The sequence below is a fragment of the Zea mays genome, chromosome 3 (genome assembly GCF_902167145.1).
Source record: "Zea mays cultivar B73 chromosome 3, Zm-B73-REFERENCE-NAM-5.0, whole genome shotgun sequence".
Classification (NCBI taxonomy): domain Eukaryota; kingdom Viridiplantae; phylum Streptophyta; class Magnoliopsida; order Poales; family Poaceae; genus Zea; species Zea mays.
In genome coordinates, this window is record NC_050098.1 from 186,543,870 (window position 1) to 186,567,874 (window position 24,005).

The window sequence follows — 24,005 nt, forward strand, 5'->3', positions numbered from 1 at the left end:
GAGGCGGATACATGAGGGGAGAGAGAAAATAAATAGAATGTCGGACGAGATGGCGACAACTGAGATGAATATCATTATTATCGTGCGGAGGTATAGATGGACGAATGGGTCGTGTCTGGCGGGCCGGCCTGGGGCACGACCTATTTAATAGTGTCTGGGCCAGCCCGACATGAGCGACGTAACGTGCTTGGGCCGTTGCCTCGACTCGTAGTGCTGGCCCGGCCCGACACGATTATATATTTTTATTTTACAAAAAATCGTATATACATATGTATAATTTATATTTAATATTAAAAACATCTTAGCATAATGTTCTACTAGTTAGATGGCTTCACCTAGTGTCTTCCCTTCTCCCATCACGACGTGGATTTAAACCTCACCTCTTGGATCATTTTTATATTTTACGCCGATTTAACCAAACGGACCGACGAACTAACGGGCCGGCTCGACACGGTCAACAGACCGATGTACTGGAGCTGCGGCTCGCGTGCGTCGGGCCTAGCGGGCCTATGGCGGGCCGCCTGTTTACTATGCGGAGGTGTAGTTTGGAACGTGGATGTTGGTTACACGGAGAGGACAGACTTGTAGCGGGTTAATTTAAAATAGATGTGAGAGATTATTTATAAATAGTTGAAGAAAAATGACGGTTGAAACTGATACTTTATTATAGCAGGGATAGAGATATAGATACCGAAAATGAAAACAATGTATGTAGATAAACTTTGGTTAATATGCTCAAATCGATCTTATCATTCGGGAGCGGTGCATTAGCAGGCAAAGGCACCCTACCAGAGTACCAGTCAACAGCCACCGTTTCGATCTTCGCCACACCGCTCGGCGCTCGCCTCCGCCTGATTCCCATCTTTCCCGAGCTCCACACCTCACGTCTATAAATAAGGCGCCCGCGGTGCCCATCAATTCGCGTCACCGCGTCCCGAGAGCGCGATTCATTCCGCGCGACGCAAAACCCTAGCCCATCCACCGATCCTTGTCATGGCGGCCACCACCAGCCAGGCGAGCCTCCTCCTGCAGAAGCAGCTCAGAGGTGCGGCCCGCCGGAGTTCCCGTGCATCTGTTTCCGCTCGATTTTTTTCCTTTTTGCGGATTATTTGGCTGACTGACTTTGGGTTGGTTTGTGGTATGGTGATTGACGCAGATCTCGCCAAGCACCCGGTGGATGGGTTCTCGGCTGGGCTGGTCGACGATAGTAACGTATTCGAGTGGCAGGTCACCATCATCGGCCCGCCCGATACCCTATAGTGAGTTGGATCCCACCACTTCACGCGTTCTTCCGTGCCTTGTCGAAATGAATTGCTTGTTTGTTGTGTCTGTGCCATGTCCTATGGACTATGATGGTGTTTGTGTGTTATTGTGGACCGAAAGCAGCGTTTGAAAATCTTACTATACGGGATTGATTTCTAGTGGAGGCTAGTGCGGGGCGGAATTTTCTTTGCTTGTTGATTCTTGATTGTTGTAGCGGGTAGGTACTCCTAGTAGTATATCAACTTGGCAACACGTCAGGTGCCTAGTTCCATCGAGTTTGTTTGGTTCTAGGTGCGTTGGCTGCTCTGTTAATCCGCTAATAGTGCTGTTTTTAGGAATATGTTCATAACTATATCAATGTTTAGAATCGGGATCTTCAAGTGCTTATCAGGGCCTAGGGAATTGTTAATCTGAGTTCAGCGATTAACTGTGTATACTGTGAATGGGATTTATATTGAAAGATTGGGTAAGATAGGCACCATAGGTATGCTGCTGGTGACTGTCTCAAATCTCGTAGTTGTTTAGAATAGGTTCTGCATCATCATGTTATGAAATGAGACTGTATGTATGTTTTGGAGTTTGTAGCAGATAGTTGCGACAATTTCTCGTTTCTATAATGTAATATAGAAAGAATTTGTGCTACTTGGCCCAAGTAGAGTCACCTTAATTTTGTCAACCTGATTGGTGCATGGGCAGAATTTTAATAGCAGACACTGCCTTTCTCGGCAGGTTTGGAATTTGATTGTAGGTAGAGATGAAATACATGCATCCTAATGCCCATGTGAATTCTTGTACTGCTTATTACTGAAATACATTGTGAATTAGAATGGTCACTGTATGCTGTAATTATGCATTCTAATTTTTTTTGGAGTACGCATACCCCAACTTGCTTGGGACTAAAAGGCTATGTTGATGATGATGATACGAAAACAACATTGGGGGTCACTGATAATCTGATACTGATAAATTTGAAAGAACACTAGTTCGGGTACATGAGTTCACTGTATATGATTTGTAAATGCCCGCTGTGTTTGATAACTGTTATCTTATTCATAAAGATGGGTTGGTTTGTATTGAGAGAGCATGTAGCAGTGTAGCACACTAGGAACTCAGGAAGTCACTTGAATAGCCTGCCACTAGCTGAAGTGTGGCAAGTAGCAAAGCAGCTTGGGTTTTTTTATGGTAAATTTAACTACATAATCACAAGTAGTGTGCCTCTTTCATTTTTTATGTCAGTTTTTTCTCTGGGTATTGCATATTTACAATTGGTTACATAAAATTGAACATTTCTGATGTTGACATGCTAGTTCAATTTGGTTACGTTTAGTTCTTGTTGACAGAAAAGTCAGGTTTAAAAGGTACCATGATTATTATAAATGCCTCTTAGTACAACCTAGAGGCATGAAAAGTTGGCCCAACACCAAATAAACATTAATGTTAGACTGGAATTATTATTGTAAAGCATGTTAGCTTCAATAAATCTTGATAAAGTGATATGATGATTGACTTGTATTATCATTAGATTTATAATAATGCATTCTTCCTTTTTTACTCGCTGGCTACACGCAAGCTGCAGAGTCTCTTACAGCACGATTCTCTATTTGAACTAAAGGGCTAGTGAGTGGACCTGTTAGTTATTTGTTTTGGTTGTTTGAACTGCTGTAATGTTTGTGTTCACTGTGTGTTTCAGAAAACAGAGTATGCAAGGAAAATTGAAATGGAACCTAAAAAATACCCCAAGGAGTTTGGTTGTGTGTGATCAATGTAATTAAACTTTAATGCATTCATTGATATTTTATTGGCTTCAAAAGAAATGTTTACCAGTGCCAGTCTTGTCAATGGCCTGGCTACTCCAGGGGATCACATATCAATCTGAAATTAAAATGCATCTGAGTTCTGAATGAAAAAAAATCAGCTAACACTGTCTGAACTACTAACAGACCTTAAACATAATACTGTTGATTTGTTGTCTTTGTTACTCTGTATTTGTTTTGGAGCATTGCATTCAAGATATCATGTAAATGATAATTTATTTATCTTCTGAGCAACACACTAAATCACTAATATTAACCTTTACTTTGCAGTGATGGAGGGTACTTCAATGCAATAATGAGCTTCCCAGAAAATTACCCAAACAGCCCGCCATCAGTCAGATTTACCTCTGAAATGTGGCATCCAAATGGTAAGATTTTTATTAGTGAAAGTTGTATTTATTTAGTTTATCCGCTGTTATGTTTTCTGACATCATGCATATTATTTGGGGAAATGCCAGTTTATTCAGATGGGCTGGTGTGTATCTCTATTCTTCATCCACCTGGTGAAGATCCAAGTGGTTATGAGCTCGCAAGTGAGCGTTGGACACCTGTGCATACAGTATGGCTTTGATAGACTATATTTATATACCTTTCTTTTCCATTATTATCTTATGTTCTCTACTGTGAAGCTCCTGTTGTATTACCAAAATTTACTGGGATACATTATCAAAACAACATCCAGAAGTTCACTGGTAGATATGTAATCATGAATGTGGTTAATTGCCAGTGAATGGCATTGAAATATTGTCATATAGCTAGGGTGTAATGGATCACGATTCAAATGTTTCTTCACAAATTGTTAGGACCCTTAATTCATTTTAGTTCAAAAATGAATAGGAATAGAGCTCGATCCTAATCCGATCCGATCCTTAAATTTTGTAGTTTAAAATTTAGAGCCCATTACCACCCCTACGTATAGCCTCATGCCCTCATACAATGCTTCCCCCACAATTAAGCAATTAGTAAGGTAGAACAGTGAATTCTTTATTTTTGGATTCATCATCAGGTCTTGAAGAGTTTGTTATATTTGCCTAGTTTCCACTAGATAGATACAGAATGCTTTGTTTTGGTCAGGTACTTCTTTCATGTGTGAGTACTTTTGTATGCTATCACTAGTTGTTAAGTTGATTATTGTTATCCATTTGCAGGTTGAAAGCATAGTTCTGAGCATTATATCAATGCTCTCTAGTCCAAATGACGAGTCTGCAGCAAACATTGAGGCAGCTGTAAGTTTGACTAATAATTTACTTTTTACTGATTTGGTTTACTTGACCTTTACTTTTTTTGGCTGCTGTAATATCAAATATTCCTTCAATTCCAAATTACAAGGCGTTTTAGCTTTTCTAGATAAATAGGTTTTGCTATGTATCTAAGCTCGCTGAGTAATGGGTCGTGGGTTTGAAGTAGTCTCTCTCCGCATTTGCCTTGGTTTATCCCTAACCCAGACCTCATTCATGTGGGATCCTCTGGCTGTGTCTGCTGTTTTTAAAATAAAAGAACATAATATCTTATAATTTGGAATGGAGGAAGTACTTCATGTTTGTGTCCCGTTGCATTTGCCACCAAATAGTTGTAAAATGACAAGAAGTTTATTTGTGTCACGACAAGATAGCAAGCTGGTATTAAAGAAGAAATCAGTATTGAGATGTCTCAAACAAAGTGTCTTAATGTCACAATTGCCGTGCCTAAACGAATTTTGATTTAATGTCCAGCATTGAAGTGAGCTCGATGGTTCTCATACAACTTGTTACATACTCCTGAAATGTCATAAATTTATTATTTGCATAATTCCACTGGACGTCTCATGCATCGAGGCATCATCACTTTCATCCAGATATCCTTCGATTGTTAAGGTCAATAACATATGCCAGCCCTGAGTTGCGTCAGGACTTACTGTCGCTACAATGTTGCAAAGTGTACCTCTCTGTTTCTGAAAACCGATTGTTTCTCGTGCAGAAGGAATGGAGGGATAAGAGGGAGGATTTCAAGAAAAGGGTCAGGCGCATCGTGCGGAAATCACAGGAAATGTTATGAAGAAAATGGAATACTGGGGAAGTCAACCGTGCCATGTCAGGCTACGAGATTTTGCTTTCAACCTCAAAATGCTCATCTGACATCTTGTGTATTTTCCATTTAGCGTCTGTTCATTGGTGCACCAGAAATGCATTGGGACGTGGTGTATCGTGTGGCCTGGGCTCTACTAATGTTTGACAATCCTGAAGTGCCACCAGTGGTGAACCTGGTATAAGCAGGCGCCATTCATGTCAGCTAATCGTTGAGAAAACATATCAGTGAAATCGTGCAACTGTTAGTGTAATGAGGCAGTTCCTGCTTACATATTATTACTCGTGCTACCTGTCTACAGTGTCTTGAATGCATGGAATGTCTTGAATTTTACCTGTTTTCCTTGGTGTAAGCATGGTATGCAATAATGGGAAACGCAAATTTCTCAGTTAACTGTATCCTGTGGAGCAACTTTTGCAGTGCATTTTGCGTGAGTAACAGGCGAAATTATTATAAAAATTGTGTATTTCAAAAATGCCATTATAATTCGTGATATTCGGCGGTTGCCATTATTTGAACAAAAAATTTGGCCAGCTCCATTCGGCTCAATTGGCATTCAATATAGTGAACTTGGACTTCATTGCTAGGAGTAAAACAGGCAATATGAACATACAATACACGCTCGAACATATATAATGGCATGGGCAATTTTTTATCAAATAATGGTAACCATCCAGTATCATAAATTATAATAACATTTTTAGAATACACAATTTCCATAACGGTGTATATATATGAAAAAACTTATAATATTACATCGCCTCTATTTTTAGTAGTATTATGAGTTAAATTCTCTAACTTTGTCTGTTTATAAAAATACACAGACAACTATAACATAAAACTGAGCCGGTGATAGTCGCTCGCATTATATTATATTAAGAAGCTCGACCGAAACCCAAGTCACGAAAGTTGGTCTTCCATACAATATGAGAGTTCGTCCTCCCCTAAAGCCACATCTTTACTCGTGCTTTGAGTCCTCTTAGCACCTACACGAGGATCTATTTATCATAGGTTAGTCGATCTCGTGTACACATGAATAGGGGAACTAACGAGTGATCTCTTTTAACCGAAGACATTCAAACTCAACACCTAAGGAGTGCTACTCAGATCACCTAACCAACTTGGCTATATGCCCTTTCGCAAACAACTACAACATCAAATATGTCTTAAGAGTTCATTTGTTTGAAAGAAGGATGGTCTCGTGAGGTCATGTACAACCCATTAATTAGGGATCTTTTGAGAAGACTCTACATGATAAGTGAAAAAAACAGAAGACATGCTTTTTGCAAAAAGCCCCTTGCATAACTTCTTGATAGTTCCCTTTATCCGGGATCAGGATCTAGATGTCGCCTAGAAATGGTGAATAGGTGAATAAAAATTAACACTTAAAAACTAGAAATTCTTACTATACTCGAATATTGGATCGCAGTGGAACGAAAGACCCTTCGAGTAGGTCGCATCGGAATTTAAGTACTGTCTTAAAATACCCTACACTTCAAAGACAACTTATACCACAGATAAGTATTGAAGTGCAAGTATAAAAAGCAAATAAGACAGAAACATCACACAACATAGAGCATAGCACACAGGTTCGGCCAAGCCTGAAATGCTTGCATAGTCCTCGTTGAAGTTAGCTACACCTTGGCTTGGAGTCTATTTCAACTCCTTCCTTCGTTTGCTCAGATCTGTCAGTGCGGCAGATAGATCCTTCCACTATGTTGATATCAGTTACAATGATGTCGTGACTGCTTACAATCTTCTCGACAGCACTCCGGCAGAGTAACAATGTGCTCAAGATTTTGCTCTAGCTGTCAGCAACACTTCCCGTCTCTCTAAAGGCTTATAAATTTGCCTCTACATAAACTAGAGAGATACACAAGAGAGTGTAAGTGCAATCAACCCTAACTGAGGGTTTTGGTGATTTAATGACAAAACAAATAAGGGTACTAACAAGTTTGCTCCTAGTGTATGCTCAGAATGTACAGGAACTAAAGGAGTCACAACCACTGGTGATAAATCAAATAGGAAGTTTCAAGGACAAAAGAAAACACATATGTGGTACCCTTGAAAAGACTCCATGCGACAGACGTATAAAATTTTATGTATATCTTGAGTCGCAGGATCTAATTCTTTCTTAGTAGTTTTCGCAAGGTAATGACGTTTGCTATAGCTCAAGCCTCCTAATTCAAAAGCTATTTTTGAAAACCAAAATCTCTTGAACGCTCTATGTCTCACCGTTGTTAGGTTTGAAAAACTAAGAGTGTTCTTGTTAAAAAACGGTTGAACTTCTTCGACTGCAGTTGAGTTTTTTCGACTGAGTTAAACATCAGATGAGTTGAGCTTCTTCAGCTGCAGTTGAGATTTTTCAGTTGAGTTGAACTTCAGATGAGTTGAACTTCTTCTTGAGCTTTTTAGCTACAGTTGAGCTTTTTCAGCTATAGTTGAACTTCAACTTAAATTGTGAACCTCTTTGACCATACACAAGTTGAACTTGCCTCCGACCAGTTGAACTGTGGTTTTCTCTCCTAAACTCTCTAGTCAAGACTAGTTGAACTGGTCCCTAAGGGCGGTTCAACTGGTCCCTAACCCCTCTAACCACTGTCCAGCAGTCTGGTAGACAGGCCGACAGAGATGTCAGGGGCGGTTCAACCGGTCTAGGTCAACTTGACCAGACTGTGCAGCAGTCAATCAATCAGACTGCAGACCGACTGTCATGTGTGCCAGAGGCGGTTCAACCGGTTTGGGGTCGGGATTTCTGGTCAAACGATTAGTTTTGAGCTGTGACTATAAATAGGACCCCACACCTCTCTCTTTAATGCTGCTGGTCACACCCACATTCATTGCTCACCTAACTTGAGACAAAGGCAGACTTCTCTCCCTCTCTCACCCAAAACTTGCTCTAGATTCAACTCGGTTGAAGGAGCCCTTTGGTGTGAGGGTTGTGCTTGTGCTTGTGCTCACGAATTTGGTTTCCATCTCCCATCTCATTCTAATCTCTTGAGCTTGTTGCAAACACCTCTTGTGTGTTTTATGGTGTTCTTGAAACCCTAGGTTTCAAAATGGTTTGAGATTACTTATGTGTCTCCAAATTTGTGGACGACTCCAAGAAGATTGTAATCCCCACTCTTGTGAGCAATGTTTGAGATAAGGAATCCCTTGACCTTGGTGGTCGGGTTGTGGAGGATTAAGGTTGAAAAAGACCCGGTCCTTTGTGGGCTCCTCAACGGGGAGTAGGACACTTTTGTGGTGTGGTCGATTGGTAGTTTCCTTCTCTCAAAGGGCTATCCATTGGTGCACCAGACATGTTACTATTCAATGCCTATGTGCATCAGACATGTTACTATTCATCGGCCTATGCACTGAACAAGGTACTATTCACTGTTGTGTGCATAGACCAAGTTACTATTCACTGTCCTGTGCATCGAACATGTTACTATTCATTGTTCTGAGCACCAACCAACAACACATTAAGTGATTTTTCCTCCATTCTTTATCTATTTGACTTCAACTTTTGGGAGGATTTTCCTGAGACTTAAACAAACACATTTAGAGTATAATTCAATTGACTTAGTCCTAGAAACTTACCTCTTTCTTGTTCTTCTCCTAGCTTTTCTGTTTATCCTCAAACAGAGCTCAGAGTGGCACTTTCTCCTATTTGGCCTGGTTGAGGTCGATGTTGGACTCTAAACCATCAAGTCAACTTGACTTAATCTAGATTGACATATCTGAGCTCCAACACACTGAAAGGTCTCATAGAATATATCCAAACGTAGGAAGAACCCAAACACTATACCACAACCTAGCAATAACGACTTACTTACAGTCGGTATAAACCGTTATAGCAACGTACTATCAGTCGCTATAGAGTTATACCGACTAACACTTTCTGACGCTGTAAGTGGCGTCGACATAAATGTATAGCGACAAACATGTTTATACCGATGGACGGTTAGACGTTAAAAAGATATACCGACTAACATATTTATTCCGACGGACAGTCTGTTAGAACTTATACCGACACACTGTCTGATGCGATATATGTATTTTTATCGACTAACAATCAAACACTATTAGAACTTATACCGACACACTGTCTGATGCGATATATGTATTTTTACCGACTAACAATCAAACGCTACGGCTATATGAGCCTAAAAAAATATATTACTAGCAATTTCCAATTATCATCAACATCAGATAACAATTGTACTGCATTCATACATAGCAATTGTACTGCATTCATACATAGCAATTGTACTGCATTCTTACATAGCTCATGTTGACATAGCTCATATTTTCATTCATGACAATAATAATTGTACTGCATTCATACATAAAGTTCACAAGTTTGCTTTTGTTGTAATAAAGATCAAAATAAGCAGCAACAACACTAAGTTTGGCTGTGAAAGCTCAGAGATACTAGCTAGTACAACCACATGTTGGTTTCACAATTTTAAGTTCACTTGCAAATTTCACTTTTGGAGAAAATACAAAACAAAATATGTAGCTGCATCCATCCAAAAGAACTTTTGATCTTTCTTGTTGTAGCATCCATAGGCACCACCGCGATCTGCTTGCTATTGTCATCATGGAGTAAACAAGTGACTTACTACCTCTAGGACCTCCCTCCTGACAAAATTAAAACCCAAATCATTAGTAGACTACTTAGAAATCCATTCCAAAATAAACTATAGATAATAGATACCACCAATGCTCCATGATTAAGCTAAATATACAATAGTTGAACGCAACAGAACTGCATGATAAACATGGATGCTTATCAAGACAAAACCAAAAGATTATAATTTGTTATCTGGACTGGCTCCAAAAAAGCATTATTCTAATCAATTGCGGCTGGTTCAATTCCCTCAGCTATTGGGAAACTAGAGCATCTTTTGAGGCGTTAGGTCGTAGAACCTATCATTTCAATGCAAATGTTTGAATTATGTCATGATATGATATCACTCTAATTCCTGCAGAAACTTAAGCAAAAATAATGTGGCTGGACACATTCTTGCTGAATTTGGGAACTTAAGGAGCATCATGGAGATGTAAACACCTTCTGATCTGACAATGCTAAAATCTATACTATGTTTTTTATAATGGAAGAATGTCCCTACTGCTTTGATCCCTTCTTATGCAAGTAATCTTGACACATTTTATTTCATTTCAGTGATTTGTCTTACAACTACCTCAGTGGCCTGATTCCTCAAGAGGTTGGGATGCTACAAAATTTGATACTGTTGTAAGTACATGTTTCCTCTTATATCATTTCAAAACTGATAAATTGATAAGGTACAGTAAAAAGGCTTCAAGCAACAGACTGCATATTAATGGTGTATTTTGTGCCCAATTATTGCAGGTTGATCTTTATCTTTTTTGTCCTTTCAAAAAATTAGAAAGCAATAATATTACTGGAGATGTCTCTTCACTTATTTACTGCTTCAGTCTCAATATCTTATAAGTTAACAGCTGAAAAAAAATAATTAAACCATCTGTGTCTCGCTTTCACTTATGGTGCCTTTATTGAGACTTGTCGGGGACCATAATTAGGGGTACCCTCAAGGCCCCTAAATCTCAGCTGGTAACCCCCATCAGCACAAAGCTGCAAAGGCCTGATGGGTGCGATTAAGTCAAGGATCGGTCCATTCAAGGGACATGATCGTGCCTCACCCGAGCCTAGCCTCGGGCAAGGAAAGCCGACCCCGGAGAACCTATGTCTCGCCCGGGGACCCCCTCCAGCAACGGGCACACTATCGGCTCGCCCGAGGCCCAGTCTTCACCGAGAAGCAACCTTGGCCACATCGCCACGCCGACCGACCAAATCGCAGGGGCATTTAATGCAAAGGTGGCCTGACACCTTTATCCTGACGCACGCCCTCCAGTCGATAGAGCCGAAGTGACCGCAGTCACTTCGCCGCTCTACTGACCGGTCTGACAAGAGGACAGCGCCGCCTACGCCGCTCCGACTGCTGAGCCACCCGACAGAGTGAGGCTGACAGCAGCCAAGGCCGGCCTCGGGCGTCATAGGAAACTCCGCCTCGCCCGACCCTAGGGCTCGGACTCGGGCTCAGCCCCGGAAGACGGCGAACTCCGCTCCGCCCGACCCAGGGCTCGGACTCGGGTTCAGCCCCGGAAGACGGCGAACTCCACTCCGCCCGACCCAGGGCTCAGACTCGGGCTCAGCCCCGGAAGACGGCGAACTCCGCTCCGCCCGACCCAGGGCTCGGGCTCGGGCTCAGCCCCGGAAGATGGCGAACTCCGCTCCGCCCGACCCAGGGCTTGGACTCGGGCTCAGCCCCGGAAGACGACGAACTCCGCCTCGCCCGACCCCAGGGCTCGGACATGGGCTCAACCCCAGAAGACGACGAACTCCGCTCCGCCCGACCCAGGGCTCGGACTTGGGCTCAGCCCCAGAAGACGACGAACTCCGCTCCGCCCGACCCAGGGCTCGGACTTGGGCTCAGCCCCAGGAGACGACGGACTCCGCTTCGCCCGACCCTAGGGCTCGGACTCAGCCCTGGCCTCAGCCGACGGTCTCCGCCTCGCCCGACCCAGGGGCTCGGACTCGACCACGGCCACGGAAGACAGACTCGACCTCGACCTCGGAGGAGCCTCCACATCGCCCAACCTAGGGCGCAGACCGACCACGTCGACAGGAGGCGCCATCATTACCCTACCCCGAGCTGACTCGGGCTATAGAGAACAAGACCGGCGTCCCATCTGGCTCGCTCCGCTAGATAGGCAATGATGGCGCCCCGCACGCTCTGTGACGACGGCGGCTCTCGGCCCCCTTACGGAAGCAAGAGGACGTCAGCAAGGACTCGACAGCCCCGACAGCTGTCCTTCCGCCAGGCTCCAGCGCTCCTCTGATGGCCACGACACCACACGAACCGGGTGCCAAAACCTCTTCGGCTGCCACGACGGCATGTACTTAGGGCGCTAGCTCTCCTCCGCTAGACACGTAGCACTCTGCTACACCCCCATTGTACACCTGGATCCTCTCCTTACGCCTATAAAAGGAAGGACCAGGGCCCTCTTACGGGAGGGTTGGCCCGCGCGGAGAAGGACGGGACGGCGCTCGCGCAAGGCCTCTCGCTCCCACTCCCGCGTGGACGCTTGTATCCCCCTACTGCAATCGCACCCGACTCAGGCGCGGGGCTAACACGAAGGCCGCGGGATCCACTCTCTCACGCCTGCCTCCCTCCGGCTGCATCCTTTCCCCCCTTCGCGTTCCGCCTCGCGTCGACCCATCTGGGCTGGGGCACGCGGCGACGATTCACTCGTCGGTCCAGGGACCCCCCGGGTTTCAAAACACCGACAGTTGGCGTGCCAGGTAGGGGCCTGCTGCGTGTTGACGAACAGCTTCCCGTCAAGCTCCAGATGGGCAGTCTCCAGCAACCTTTCCGGCCCGGGACGGTGCTCCGTTTCGGGAATCTTGAGTTCATGTCCCTCGACGGCAGCTACGACATGATACTCCTTCCCCCGCCGTGCGACAGCGACAATGGCGGTCGACAACCCGCTCGCCGGTGGGGAAACCGACGACGCCTTCCCCACGTGGTGGAAGGACGACATTCGGGCTTGTCCCGTCCCCTCCCCCGCCGACGGAGGAGGAGGCGGGGCAACCAAGGTCAAGCGGGAAGCGGCACCTCGTTGGCTATCGAGCGAGTCGACGGCGCCGGCGCCCCAACGGAGGGCGCGTCGGGCATCGATCTCGTGTCTGAGACGAAGACGAGCGCCGCCTCCCCGCAACACGCCAATCTCAAGCAAACGCACGACGCTAGCACGCTAGCGAAGGACTTGCTGAGCGTCACCCTCGTACCTGAGACAACGGTGCAGTCAGTCCCAGACGCGACCTCGTCACCGACCGTCGACCAAAAGGTACCGACCGATTCCCATCTCGCGTCTTTTAGATTCGGCCTCGACCCACCAAGCGACTCCGCTTCGGTGAGCACTCTCTTAGAGGCGAGTCCAAACCCTCTGGGGTATCGTGTGCGGTCACCCTGGGACCGACTGACGGCCGACTCGACCTACGAGCCCTCGGGGTCCGAGGAAGATGGCAAGCCCGACCTCTGTTGGGATTTCTCTGGACTTGGTAACCCCAGTGCCGTGCGGGACTTCATGACCGCATGTGACTACTGCCTTTCCGACTGTTCTGATGGCAGCCGCGGCCTCGACAACGAGGACCGCGGCCCAAGTCGTGAATGTTTCCACGTCGATCTAGGGGGTCCCGGTGAAGGCAACCATCTTGGTATGCCGGAAAATGGTGATCCCCCTAGGCCCGTGCCTCGCGTTGACATCCTTAGGGAGCTAGTTGTGGTCCCCGTCCCGGCGAGGGGTCCTGACCCACAGCTCGAGCAAGTCCACAGAGGCAGGCCAGGCTCGACGAGGGAGCAGGAACGCTTGTGCCGATCTGCCGGGACATCGGGCAGGAATGGGCGGTCCAACCCCCGGCCGGAGAAGCGTGTCATCTCCCCCAGGACATCCAGTACCGCATCACCGACGACGTCAGGGTAAGGCCGCCGCCGGATTCCAGCGGAGTCAGCCAGAACCTAGCTGCAGCGGCAATACTCCTCCGCGCGATGCCGGAGCCATCAACCACCGAGGGGCGACGTATCTAGGGAGAGCTCAAGAATCTCCTGGAGGACGCCGCGGTCCGACGGGCTGAAAGCTCTGCCTCCAGAAGGCAGGGGTTCCCCTCGGAACATCGCGCCGCGACTTCCCGATTCATGCGGGAAGCCTCGGTCCACTCCGGGCGCACACGCAACACAGTGCCTGCGGCCCCGGGTCGCCTCGGCAACGAGCGCCATCATCACAGTCGTCGGGCCCACCTCGACGACAGGGCGCGCCGAGGCTACCACCCCAGGCGTGGGGGACGCTACGACAGCGGGGAGGATCGGAGTCCTTCGCCCGAACCACCCGGTCCGCAGGCTTTCAGCCGCGCCATACGACGGGCACCGTTCCCGACCCGGTTCCGAACCCCGACTACTATCACAAAGTACTCGGGGGAGACGAGACCGGAACTGTGGCTCGCGGACTATCGGCTGGCCTGCCAACTGGGTGGAACGGACGATGACAACCTCATCATCCGCAACCTCCCCCTGTTCCTCTCCGACACCGCTCGAGCCTGGCTGGAGCACCTGCCCCGGGGCAGATCTCTAACTGGGACAACCTGGTCCAAGCCTTCGCCGGCAATTTCCAGGGCACGTACGTGCGCCCTGGGAACTCCTGGGATCTCCGAAGCTGCCGCCAGCAGCCGGGAGAGCCTCTCCGGGATTACATCCGGCGATTCTCGAAGCAGCGCACAGAGCTGCCCAACGTCACTGATTCAGATGTCATCGGCGCGTTCCTCGCCGGCACCACCTGCCGCGACCTGGTGAGCAAGCTGGGTCGCAAGACCCCCACCAGGGCGAGTGAGCTGCTGGACATCGCCACCAAGTTCGCCTCTGGCCAGGAGGCGGTTGAGGCCATTTTCCGGAAGGACAAGCAGCCCCAGGGCCGCCCACCGGAAGATGCTCCCGAGGCGTCAACTCAGCGCGGCGCCGAGAAGAAGGGCAAGAAGAAGTCGCAAGCGAAACGCGACGCCGCCGACGTGGACCTTGTCGCCACCGCCGAGTACAAGAACCCTCGGAAACCTCCCGGAGGTGCCAACCTCTTCGACAAGATGCTCAAGGAGTCGTGCCCCTATCATCAGGGGCCCGTCAAGCACACCCTCGAGGAGTGTGCCATGCTTCGACGACACTTCCACAAAGCCGAGCCACCCGTGGAGGGTGGCAAGGCCCTCGACGACGCAAAGGAGGAAGATCACAAGGCGGGAGGGTTCCCCGAGGTCCACGACTACTTCAAGATCTACGGCGGGCAAGTGGCAAACGCCTCAGCTCGGCACCACAAGCAAGAGCGTCGGGAGGTCTGCTCGGTAAAGGTGGCGGCGCCAGTCTACCTAGACTGGTCCGACAAGCCCATCACCTTCGACCGGGCCGACCATCCAGACTACGTGCTGAGCCCGGGGAGATACCCACTCGTTGTCGACCCCATCATCGGCAACGTCAGGCTCACCAAGGTCCTCATGGACGGAGGCAGCGGCCTCAAAATCATCTACGCCGAGACCCTCGGGCTCCTACAGATCGATCTGTCCTCGGTCCGGACAGGCGTTGCGCCTTTCCACGGGATCGTCCCCGGGAAGCGCGTTCAACCCCTCGGACAACTCGACCTACCCGTCTGCTTCGGGACGCCCTCCAACTTTCGAAAGGAGACCCTCACGTTCGAAGTGGTCGGGTTTCGAGGAACCTACCACACAGTGCTGGGAAGGCCATGCTACGCCAAGTTCATGGCCGTCCCCAACTACACCTACCTCAAGCTCAAGATGTCGGGCCCCAACGGGGTCATCACCGTCGGGCCCACGTACCAACACGCGTACGAATGCGATGTGGAGTGCGTGGAGTACGCCGAGGCCCTCGCCGAATCTGAGGCCCTCATCGCTGACCTGGAGAGCCTCTCTAGAGAGGCGCCCGACGTGAAGCGCCACGCCGGCAACTTCGAACCAGCGGAGACGGTCAAGTCCGTCCCTCTCGACCCCTGCAACGACGCCTCCAAGCAGATCCGGATCGGTTCTGAGCTCGACCCCAAATAGGAAGCAGTGCTCGTCGACTTTCTCCGCGCGAACGCCGATGTTTTCGCGTGGAGTCCCTCGGACATGCCCGGCATACCGAGGGAAGTCGCCGAGCACTCTCTGGATATTCGAGCTGGGGCCCGACCCGTGAAGCAACCTCTGCGCCGATTCGACGAAAAAAAGCGCAGAGCCATAGGCGAGGAGATCCACAAGCTACTGGCGGCAGGGTTCATCAAAGAGGTATTCCATCCCGAATGGCTTGCCAACCCTGTGCTTGTGAGAAAGAAAGGGGGGAAATGGCGGATGTGTGTAGACTACACTGGTCTAAACAAAGCATGTCCGAAGGTTCCCTACCCTCTGCCTCGCATCGATCAGATCGTGGATTCCACTGCTGGGTGTGAAACCCTGTCTTTCCTCGATGCCTACTCAGGGTATCACCAGATCAGGATGAAAGAGTCCGACCAGCTCGCGACTTCATTCATCACACCCTTCGGCATGTACTGCTATGTTACAATGACGTTTGGTTTGAGGAATGCGGGGGCAACGTACCAGCGATGCATGAACCATGTGTTTAGCGAACACATCGGCCGAACGGTCGAGGCCTACGTCGATGACATCGTAGTCAAGACGAGGAAGGCCTCCGACCTCCTTTCCGACCTTGAAGCGACGTTCCGATGTCTCAAGGCGAAAGGCGTGAAGCTTAATCCCGAAAAGTGTGTCTTCGGGGTCCCCCGAGGCATGCTCTTGGGGTTCATCGTCTCCGAGTGGGGCATCGAAGCCAACCCGGAGAAGATTGCAGGCATCACCAGCATGGGGCCAATCAAGGACTTGAAAGGCGTATAGAGGGTCATGGGATGTCTCGCGGCTCTGAGCTGCTTCATCTCCCGCCTCAGCGAAAGAGGTCTGCCTCTTTACCGCCTCTTAAGGAAAGCTGAGTGCTTCGCTTGGACTCCCGAGGCCGAGGAAGCCCTCGGGAACCTGAAGGCGCTCCTCACGAACGCGCCCATCTTGGTGCCCCCCGCTGCCGGAGAAGCCCTCTTGATCTACGTCGCCGCAACCACCCAGGTGGTTAGCGCCGCGATCGTGGTTGAGAGACGAGAAGAAGGGCATGCATTGCCCATCCAGAGGCCAGTCTACTTCATCAGTGAGGTACTGTGCGAGACCAAGATCCGCTACCCACAAATCCAGAAGCTGTTGTACGCGGTGATCCTGACACGACGGAAGTTGCGACACTACTTCGAGTCTCATCCGGTGACTGTGGTGTCATCCTTCCCCCTCGGAGAGATCATCCAGTCCCGAGAGGCCTCGGGTAGGATTGCGAAGTGGGCGGTGGAGATCATGGGTGAGACGATCTCGTTCGCCCCTCGAAAGGCCATCAAGTCCCAGGTCTTGGCGGACTTCGTGGCTGAATGGGCCGACACCCAGCTCCCGACGGCTCCGATCCAACTGGAGCTCTGGACCATGTTTTTCGATGGGTCGCTGATGAAGACGGGGGCCGGCGCAGGCCTCCTCTTCGTCTCGCCCCTCGGAAAGCACCTACGCTACGTGCTACGCCTCCACTTCCCGACGTCCAACAATGTGGCAGAGTACGAGGCTTTGGTAAACGGGTTGCGAATCGCCATCGAGCTAGGGGTTCGACGCCTCGACGCTCGCGGTGACTCGCAGCTCGTCATCGACCAAGTCATGAAGAACTCCCACTGCCGCGACCCGAAGATGGAAGCCTACTGCGATGAGGTTCGGCGCCTGGAAGACAAGTTCTACGGGCTCGAGCTCAACCACATCGCCCGACGCTACAACGAGATTGCGGACGAACTGGCTAAAATAGCCTTGGGACGAACAACAGTTCCCCCGGACGTATTCTCCCGAGACCTGCATCAACCCTCCGTCAAGACCGAGGACACGCCCGAGCCCGAGGCACCTTCGGCTCCGCCCGAGGCACCTTCGGCTGAGTCCGAGGTATCCTCGGCTCAGTCCGAGATACCCTCGGCCTAGTCCGAGGTACCCTCGGCTCAGCCCGAGGTACCCTCGGCCCCCGAGGGTGAGGCACTGCGCGTCGAGGGGGAACAGAGCGAGGTCATGCCTAATCAAAGCTGGCAGACCCCGTACCTGCAATATCTCCACCGAGGAGAGCTGCCCCTTGACCAAGCCGAAGCTCGGCGGTTGGCGCGGCGCGCCAAGTCTTTCATTTTGCTGGGAGATGGGAAGGAGCTGTATCACCGCAGCCCCTCAGGCATCCTCCAGCGATGCATTTCCATCACCGAAGGCCAGCAGCTCTTGCAAGAGATACACTCGGGGGCTTGCGGCCATCACGCAGCACCTCGAACCCTCGTTGGAAACGCCTTCCGACAAGGATTCTACTGGCTGACGGCGGTGGAATTGTCCGCACCTGCGAAGGGTGTCAGTTCTACGCGAGGCAGACCCACCTGCCCGCTCAGGCTCTGCAGACCATACCCATCACCTGGTCGTTTGCTGTGTGGGGTCTGGACCTCGTTGGCCCCTTGCAGAAGGCACCCGGGGGCTACACGCACCTGTTGGTCGCCATCGACAAATTCTCCAAGTGGATCGAGGTCCGACCCCTAAACAGCATTAGGTCCGAACAGGCGGTGGCGTTCTTCACCAACATCATCCATCGCTTTGGGGTCCCGAACTCCATCATCACCGACAACGGTACCCAGTTCACCGGCAGAAAGTTCCTGGACTTCTGCGAGGATCACCACATCCGGGTGGACTGGGCTGCCGTGGCTCACCCCATGACAAATGGGCAAGTGGAGCGGGCCAACGGCATGATCCTGCAAGGACTCAAGCCTCGGATCTACAACGACATCAACAAGTTCGGCAAGTGGTGGATGAAGGAACTCCCCTCGGTGGTCTGGAGTCTGAGGACAACGCCGAGCCGAGCCATGGGCTTCACACCGTTCTTTCTAGTCTATGGGGCCGAGGCCATCTTGCCCACAGACTTGGAATACGGTTCCTCGAGGGCGAGGGCCTACACCGACCAAAGCAACCGAGCCAACCGAGAAGACTCACTGGACCAGCTGGAGGAGGCTCGGGACGTGGCCTTACTACACTCGGCGCGGTACCAGCAGTCCCTGCGACGCTACCACGCCCGAGGGGTTAGGTCCCGAGACCTCCAGGTGGGCGACCTGGTGCTTCGGCTGCGACAAGATGCCTGAGGGCGGCACAAACTCACGCCTCCCTGGGAAGGGTCGTTCGTCATCGCCAAGGTCCTGAAGCCCGGAACGTACAAGCTGGCCAACAGCCAAGGCGAGGTCTACAGCAACGCTTGGAGCATCCAACAGTTACGTCGCTTCTACCCTTAAGATGCTTTCAAGTTGCTCGTATACCTCATTCACACACCAAGTCTGGTCGTCAAGGAAGGGTCAGCCTTGCCTCGGCAAAGCCCGACCCTCCCTCGGGGGCTAGAAGGGGGCAACCCCCTCTGCGTCAAAATTTTCCTTGAAAAAAGAAAAAAAAATCTTTTCTGCCAGAATGCCTTTCGTGCTCTTCGACTACTTCAAAAGTGGATCCTGAAAACGACGGAGTACACGTAAGCAGCCAAGGCTAACCGAGCCGAGGGATTCCTACGCCTCCGGGATACGGATACCTCACTCATCACCTTCTGCGATAAGTAACTCGCGCTCGGATAAGTGACTCCACGGACCGAACAAGTCTTCATGCTCGAGAGCTCCTCTGCCGAAATGATTTTTCGGGCCTTCTCGACTGCGTCGGTAACAGAACCCTATGGACGAGTAAGAGCGCGTGTAAGCGGCAAGGCCGACCGAGCCGAGGGATTCCTACGCCTCCGGGATACGGATACCTCACTCATCACCTTCCATGAAAAGCAACTCTCGCCCGCACAAACAATTCTGTTACCGACAAATGAGTCCGGATACTCGAAACAAGAGGAAAAGAAACGCAGCTTTACAACACGACGACGGTGTGTTCAGGCCTCGGCGGCCGCAGAAAACATACACACACTACAAGACAACCTGATCCTGCAGGCTCGGACGTCGACAGCCGAAGGGGGCAGCAGCACCCTCGGCATCAACTACACCTTCGGCGGGGTCTGACCTAGCCTCGGACGGCGACGCGGTCGGAGGGCCCCCACTCTGAAGCTCGACATCAGCACCACACCCGGGCCATCGCCGCCAGGGTCTTCTTCGAGAATCCGGCCCGAGCAGGCGGCTTGGCCGGCCACCCCGAGGCCTCGGCCAGCTATCCCCCAAAGACATCAGCTCGGCTTGTGGCCTCGGCAGCTCAACTCCGGCGTCGGTTCCGCCAGTGGACGACCTGGCCAGGCTCTGGCCAACTACACCTCCTTTTCGAAGCCAACTCTGCCTCCGTCCGTGCTGACACCGCTACCTCCGGCTTTGGCTCATCGAAGGGCGGCCGAGGGGTTCCTTTAACTAAACAAGAGGGGCCTCGGACAGCAAGGCCGACCGAGCCGAGGGACTCCTACTCCTCCGGGATACGGATACCTCACTCGTCACCTTTGCACGAGGCAACTCACGCTCGGTGAAGCGGTTTAGATAATCGACAAGGCGAGTCTCAGTGCTCGAAATGAAGAAAAAACACGGCTCCGTGCCGAAAATACATACACGTTCAGGCCTCGACGGCCGCATTGAACAAGACACCGGCATTCAAGGTGCCAATACGAACGAAACTCCGGTTCTGTCCCCACGGCAGCAGCGATGGCCTCAGGGCAGAAGCCGCTGCAACCTTGCCCTCGCCCGCGCCGACGCTCGAGGGGCGAGGACAAGTACAAAGAGCCGGAGGCCCGGAGCACGGATGGTGGCAGTGATCCCGTCGGCGACGGGGACTTCTCGGGCCGCATCCACCTCGGCACCTTCGAGTGGAGCATCAGCCCATCGGCAGATCCCCACTCGGATCCTCCCGGACGAGCGGAGCACCGACCTCCGCGCGGAGGCCCCGTACCGTTGCAAAGGCAGGACAACCCCAGAACACGAACGCCGCTCTAGCGGCGCGCGATGTCTTGGGCGGTCCACCCGTGCGCACGGCGCGACAACCGCCCTCACAGTGGGAGGGGGCACCGGGAGCCAAGCCGGCGAGCCCAACGTGCTGGGGCTGGCGACACCCGCCGTCGACCGGCCCCGCATTGTGGAAGTCCGCCCCGCTCGCAGGGCCAGTGAGCGCCCTCTCCCTTGGATGCTGAAGGGGAGGCTGACCCACGAACCCGCGCAGGAGGTAGAGCTCCGGCTCAGCCCAGCCTCCGCCCCAGCAAGGATGATGAACATCCTTGAAGCTGAGGGCGGAGCCAAGATCGCAGCCCGGCTTGCTTCTCCCCGTCCAGAAGCTGGAGGTCACCGTCTTGGGTGACCACCGGCGAGGGGATGCAGCCGGACTGCCTGATGAAAATCCTTGAAGCCGAACGATGGCTGAGAGGTACCAACTTCCACGAAGTTGCGTTCCTCCGACGACAAGGCGGAAGGACTGCGGGCGTCCCCCATCCGGGGGGCTCGGAAGATGGAAAGGCACGATGCATGAGGGGAGCGTGAAGGACATCGTTGTCCTCCAAGGGGGTCGCCCCCCTTTTAAAGGCGACTCTCCCCACTTGCGCCCTCAACCGTTGCGGGTTGAGTCTTCTCCGACACGCTCCAAGATTCTCCCCCCCACGGCGCGGGGGCTGGGTCCCACACGTCATGCAAGCCAGTCCAGGGGAGAAGAAGCCAACCCGCCACGCGTGCGGTGCATGCAACCACCCGGCGGTTACAAGCACTCCTCCACTTTCGCCCAGACCAGCGGGCAAAAGGGCGGACAGCCATGCAGGCGGCATGCAACCGTGCCAAGTGGGCGCGCCCCTTCGACTCCAACGAGCCCAGCATGGAGGTCCAGGCCCACACGTCATGCAACCGGCGCGCCGGTTGCTACGTGTGAGCAACTGCACCGCCACTCACGCCACTACCGCGCCTCCTCGATTGCGGAGTCAATACCGTGACTCGAGGCAACCCTGCAGTGCCAGCCAAGCGCGACGGTCAAATTCGGTCAAAATTGGTCCAGCAGTAATGGCGGTGACAGGCGGGCAGAAGCAGCGGTCACGTCGTCAGCTAAGCTCACGTCCCATCCAGGGGCAGCGAGGGAGCCCTCTTTCACGGCGTGAAGACGGTGCGCCCGTGATCCGTTCCTCGAACGGCGCGCACACGCGCAATGACCGCCTCGTGAACCACTCGCCCCGTCGCATTAACTCCGCGGCAGGACAGGCGGCGCCTCAGGCGGGAGAAGCAAGCGACGCTTCGCCTTCGCCATAATGACCGCGTCAAAAAAGGTACGTCGCGTCATTCGATTTCGTGTCCTTTTCCTTTTCCTCTTTCTCTCTTACAACAGGGACCGGGAAAGGAGGATACCCCGAAAAGGACCCTTCTCCGTGAAGGAAACGGGCTCCGAGCCTCCCTACTGATGAGAGGTTCGAAGGCCGGCCCCTCGGAGGGGTTCAATGGCCGCCTCAGATCGATTGGGTTCTGCGCCCACTACTGGTCAGAGGTTCGATGGCCGGCCCCTCGAAGGGTTCAACGGCCGCCTCAGGCCACTCGGGCTCCGCGCCCACTACTGATCAGGGGTTCATAGGCTGGCCCTTGAAGGGTTCACAGTCGCCTCAGACACAGAGCGAGGGATGACCCTGGGTACGTTCGATACATAACCAAGGCTCGGGCTACGCTCCTAAGGTACCCTAGGAAATTTCTGAGACCAGCGGGAGCGATCTTGTAACGGAATCCCATCAGAGGGAGGCATCGAGCCCTCGGACCCCGTCAAAGGGGACCGGGTCCGGCAGATCACCCGCAGGTACTTTTGGAGCGCGCCTCCGGGCCTCTAGCCGACCCCTAGCAAATGGGGCACGGGCGTCCGCTCGGATTACCCGCCAGCAGCTCACCGGAAACACCATGTTCGGCGCCCTCCGAGGACAACATGGCGCTTTCCCCCCCTCCTCCTTGCAGAAAGGCGACGCAGGGGCGTATGTAAAAAAAGACGAGTCTGTCCTTGACCGTCCTCTCGCCCTATGCAGAGGCTCGGGGGCTGCTCTCGCAAACCCGGCTCCGGCCAAACCGTTGACAGCGTCAACATACCAGCCTGAGAACTTGGGACCCGACCGTGCACTCGGGCTACGGCCAGCTCGCATGAGGGAACAACTAGGCCAGCCGAAGTGTTGCGAAACACACTAAGACCTCGAAGGAGTAAAACTACTCCTCCGAGGCCTCGGGGGCTACACCAGGCGGGTGCGCTCGCGCGCACCCACCGGAACAGAATGCAACCGAAAAAGGCTGGTCCCCTTGCAAAAAAGTGCGGCAAAAGCCTCCAAGCGAGTATTAGTACTCCCTTGGAGGCTCTGGGGCTACTGTCGGGGACCATAATTAGGGGTACCCTCAAGGCCCCTAAATCTCAGCTGGTAACCCCCATCAGCACAAAGCTGTAAAGGCCTGATGGGTGCGATTAAGTCAAGGATCGGTCCATTCAAGGGACATGATCGTGCCTCGCCCGAGCCTAGCCTCGGGCAAGGGAAGCCAACCCCGGAGAACCTATGTCTCGCCCGGGGACCCCCCTCCAGCAACGGGCACACTATCGGCTCGCCCGAGGCCCAGTCTTCACCGAGAAGCAACCTTGGCCACATCGCCACGCCGACCGACCAAATCGCAGGGGCATTTAATGCAAAGGTGGCCTGACACCTTTATCCTAACGCACGCCCTCCAGTCGACAGAGCCGAAGTGACCGCAGTCACTTCGCCGCTCTACTGACCGGTCTGACAAGAGGACAGCGTCGCCTGCGCCGCTCCGACTGCTGAGCCACCCGACAGAGTGAGGCTGACAGCAGCCAAGGCCGGCCTCGGGCGTCATAGGAAACTCCGCCTCGCCTAACCCCAGGGCTCGGACTCGGGCTCAGCCCCGGAAGACGGCGAACTCCGCTCCGCCCGACCCAGGGCTCGGACTCGGGCTCAGCCCCGGAAGACGGCGAACTCCACTCCGCCCGACCCAGGGCTCGGACTCGGGCTCAGCCCCGGAAGACGGCGAACTCCGCTCCGCCCGACCCAGGGCTCGGACTCGGGCTCAGCCCCGGAAGACGACGAACTCCGCCTCGCCCGACCCCAGGGCTCGGACATGGGCTCAACCCCGGAAGACGACGAACTCCGCTCCGCCCGACCCAGGGCTCGGACTTGGGCTCAGCCCCAGAAGACGACGAACTCCGCTCCGCCCGACCCAGGGCTCGGACTTGGGCTCAGCCCCAGGAGACGATGGACTCCGCTTCGC

At 52.2% G+C, this 24,005-nt stretch overlaps 1 protein-coding gene across 2 annotated transcripts; it reads left to right on the plus strand.

The window, feature by feature from the left end:
* Positions 1 to 713: 713 nt before the first annotated feature.
* LOC100283106 (ubiquitin-conjugating enzyme E2 7) lies at positions 714 to 5,481 on the plus strand. 2 transcript variants are annotated; one of them, XM_008674678.4, is made up of 7 exons: positions 714 to 1,045; positions 1,157 to 1,259; positions 3,348 to 3,445; positions 3,536 to 3,636; positions 4,226 to 4,303; positions 4,912 to 4,930; positions 5,034 to 5,481. In XM_008674678.4, the coding sequence occupies exons 1-6, from the start codon at positions 994 to 996 to the stop codon at positions 4,927 to 4,929; spliced, it is 450 nt and encodes a 149-aa protein (XP_008672900.1). In that variant the 5' UTR covers positions 714 to 993; the 3' UTR covers position 4,930; positions 5,034 to 5,481. The 2 variants fall into 2 exon arrangements, with proteins under 2 accessions (XP_008672900.1, NP_001149480.1); NM_001156008.1 differs by lacking the exon at positions 4,912 to 4,930 and having other exon boundaries at positions 854 to 1,045; positions 5,034 to 5,433.
* Positions 5,482 to 24,005: the final 18,524 nt, after the last annotated feature.

Excerpts from the sequence above, each read along its gene's own strand:
- LOC100283106 (NM_001156008.1), top strand. The coding sequence starts at position 994 with ATGGCGGCCACCACCAGCCAGGCGAGCCTCCTCCTGCAGAAGCAGCTC. Across the intron at positions 1,046-1,156 it reads CCTGCAGAAGCAGCTCAGAG|ATCTCGCCAAGCACCCGGTG; the intron begins GTGCGGCCCGCC and ends TGATTGACGCAG. Across the intron at positions 4,304-5,033 it reads CAGCAAACATTGAGGCAGCT|AAGGAATGGAGGGATAAGAG; the intron begins GTAAGTTTGACT and ends TTTCTCGTGCAG.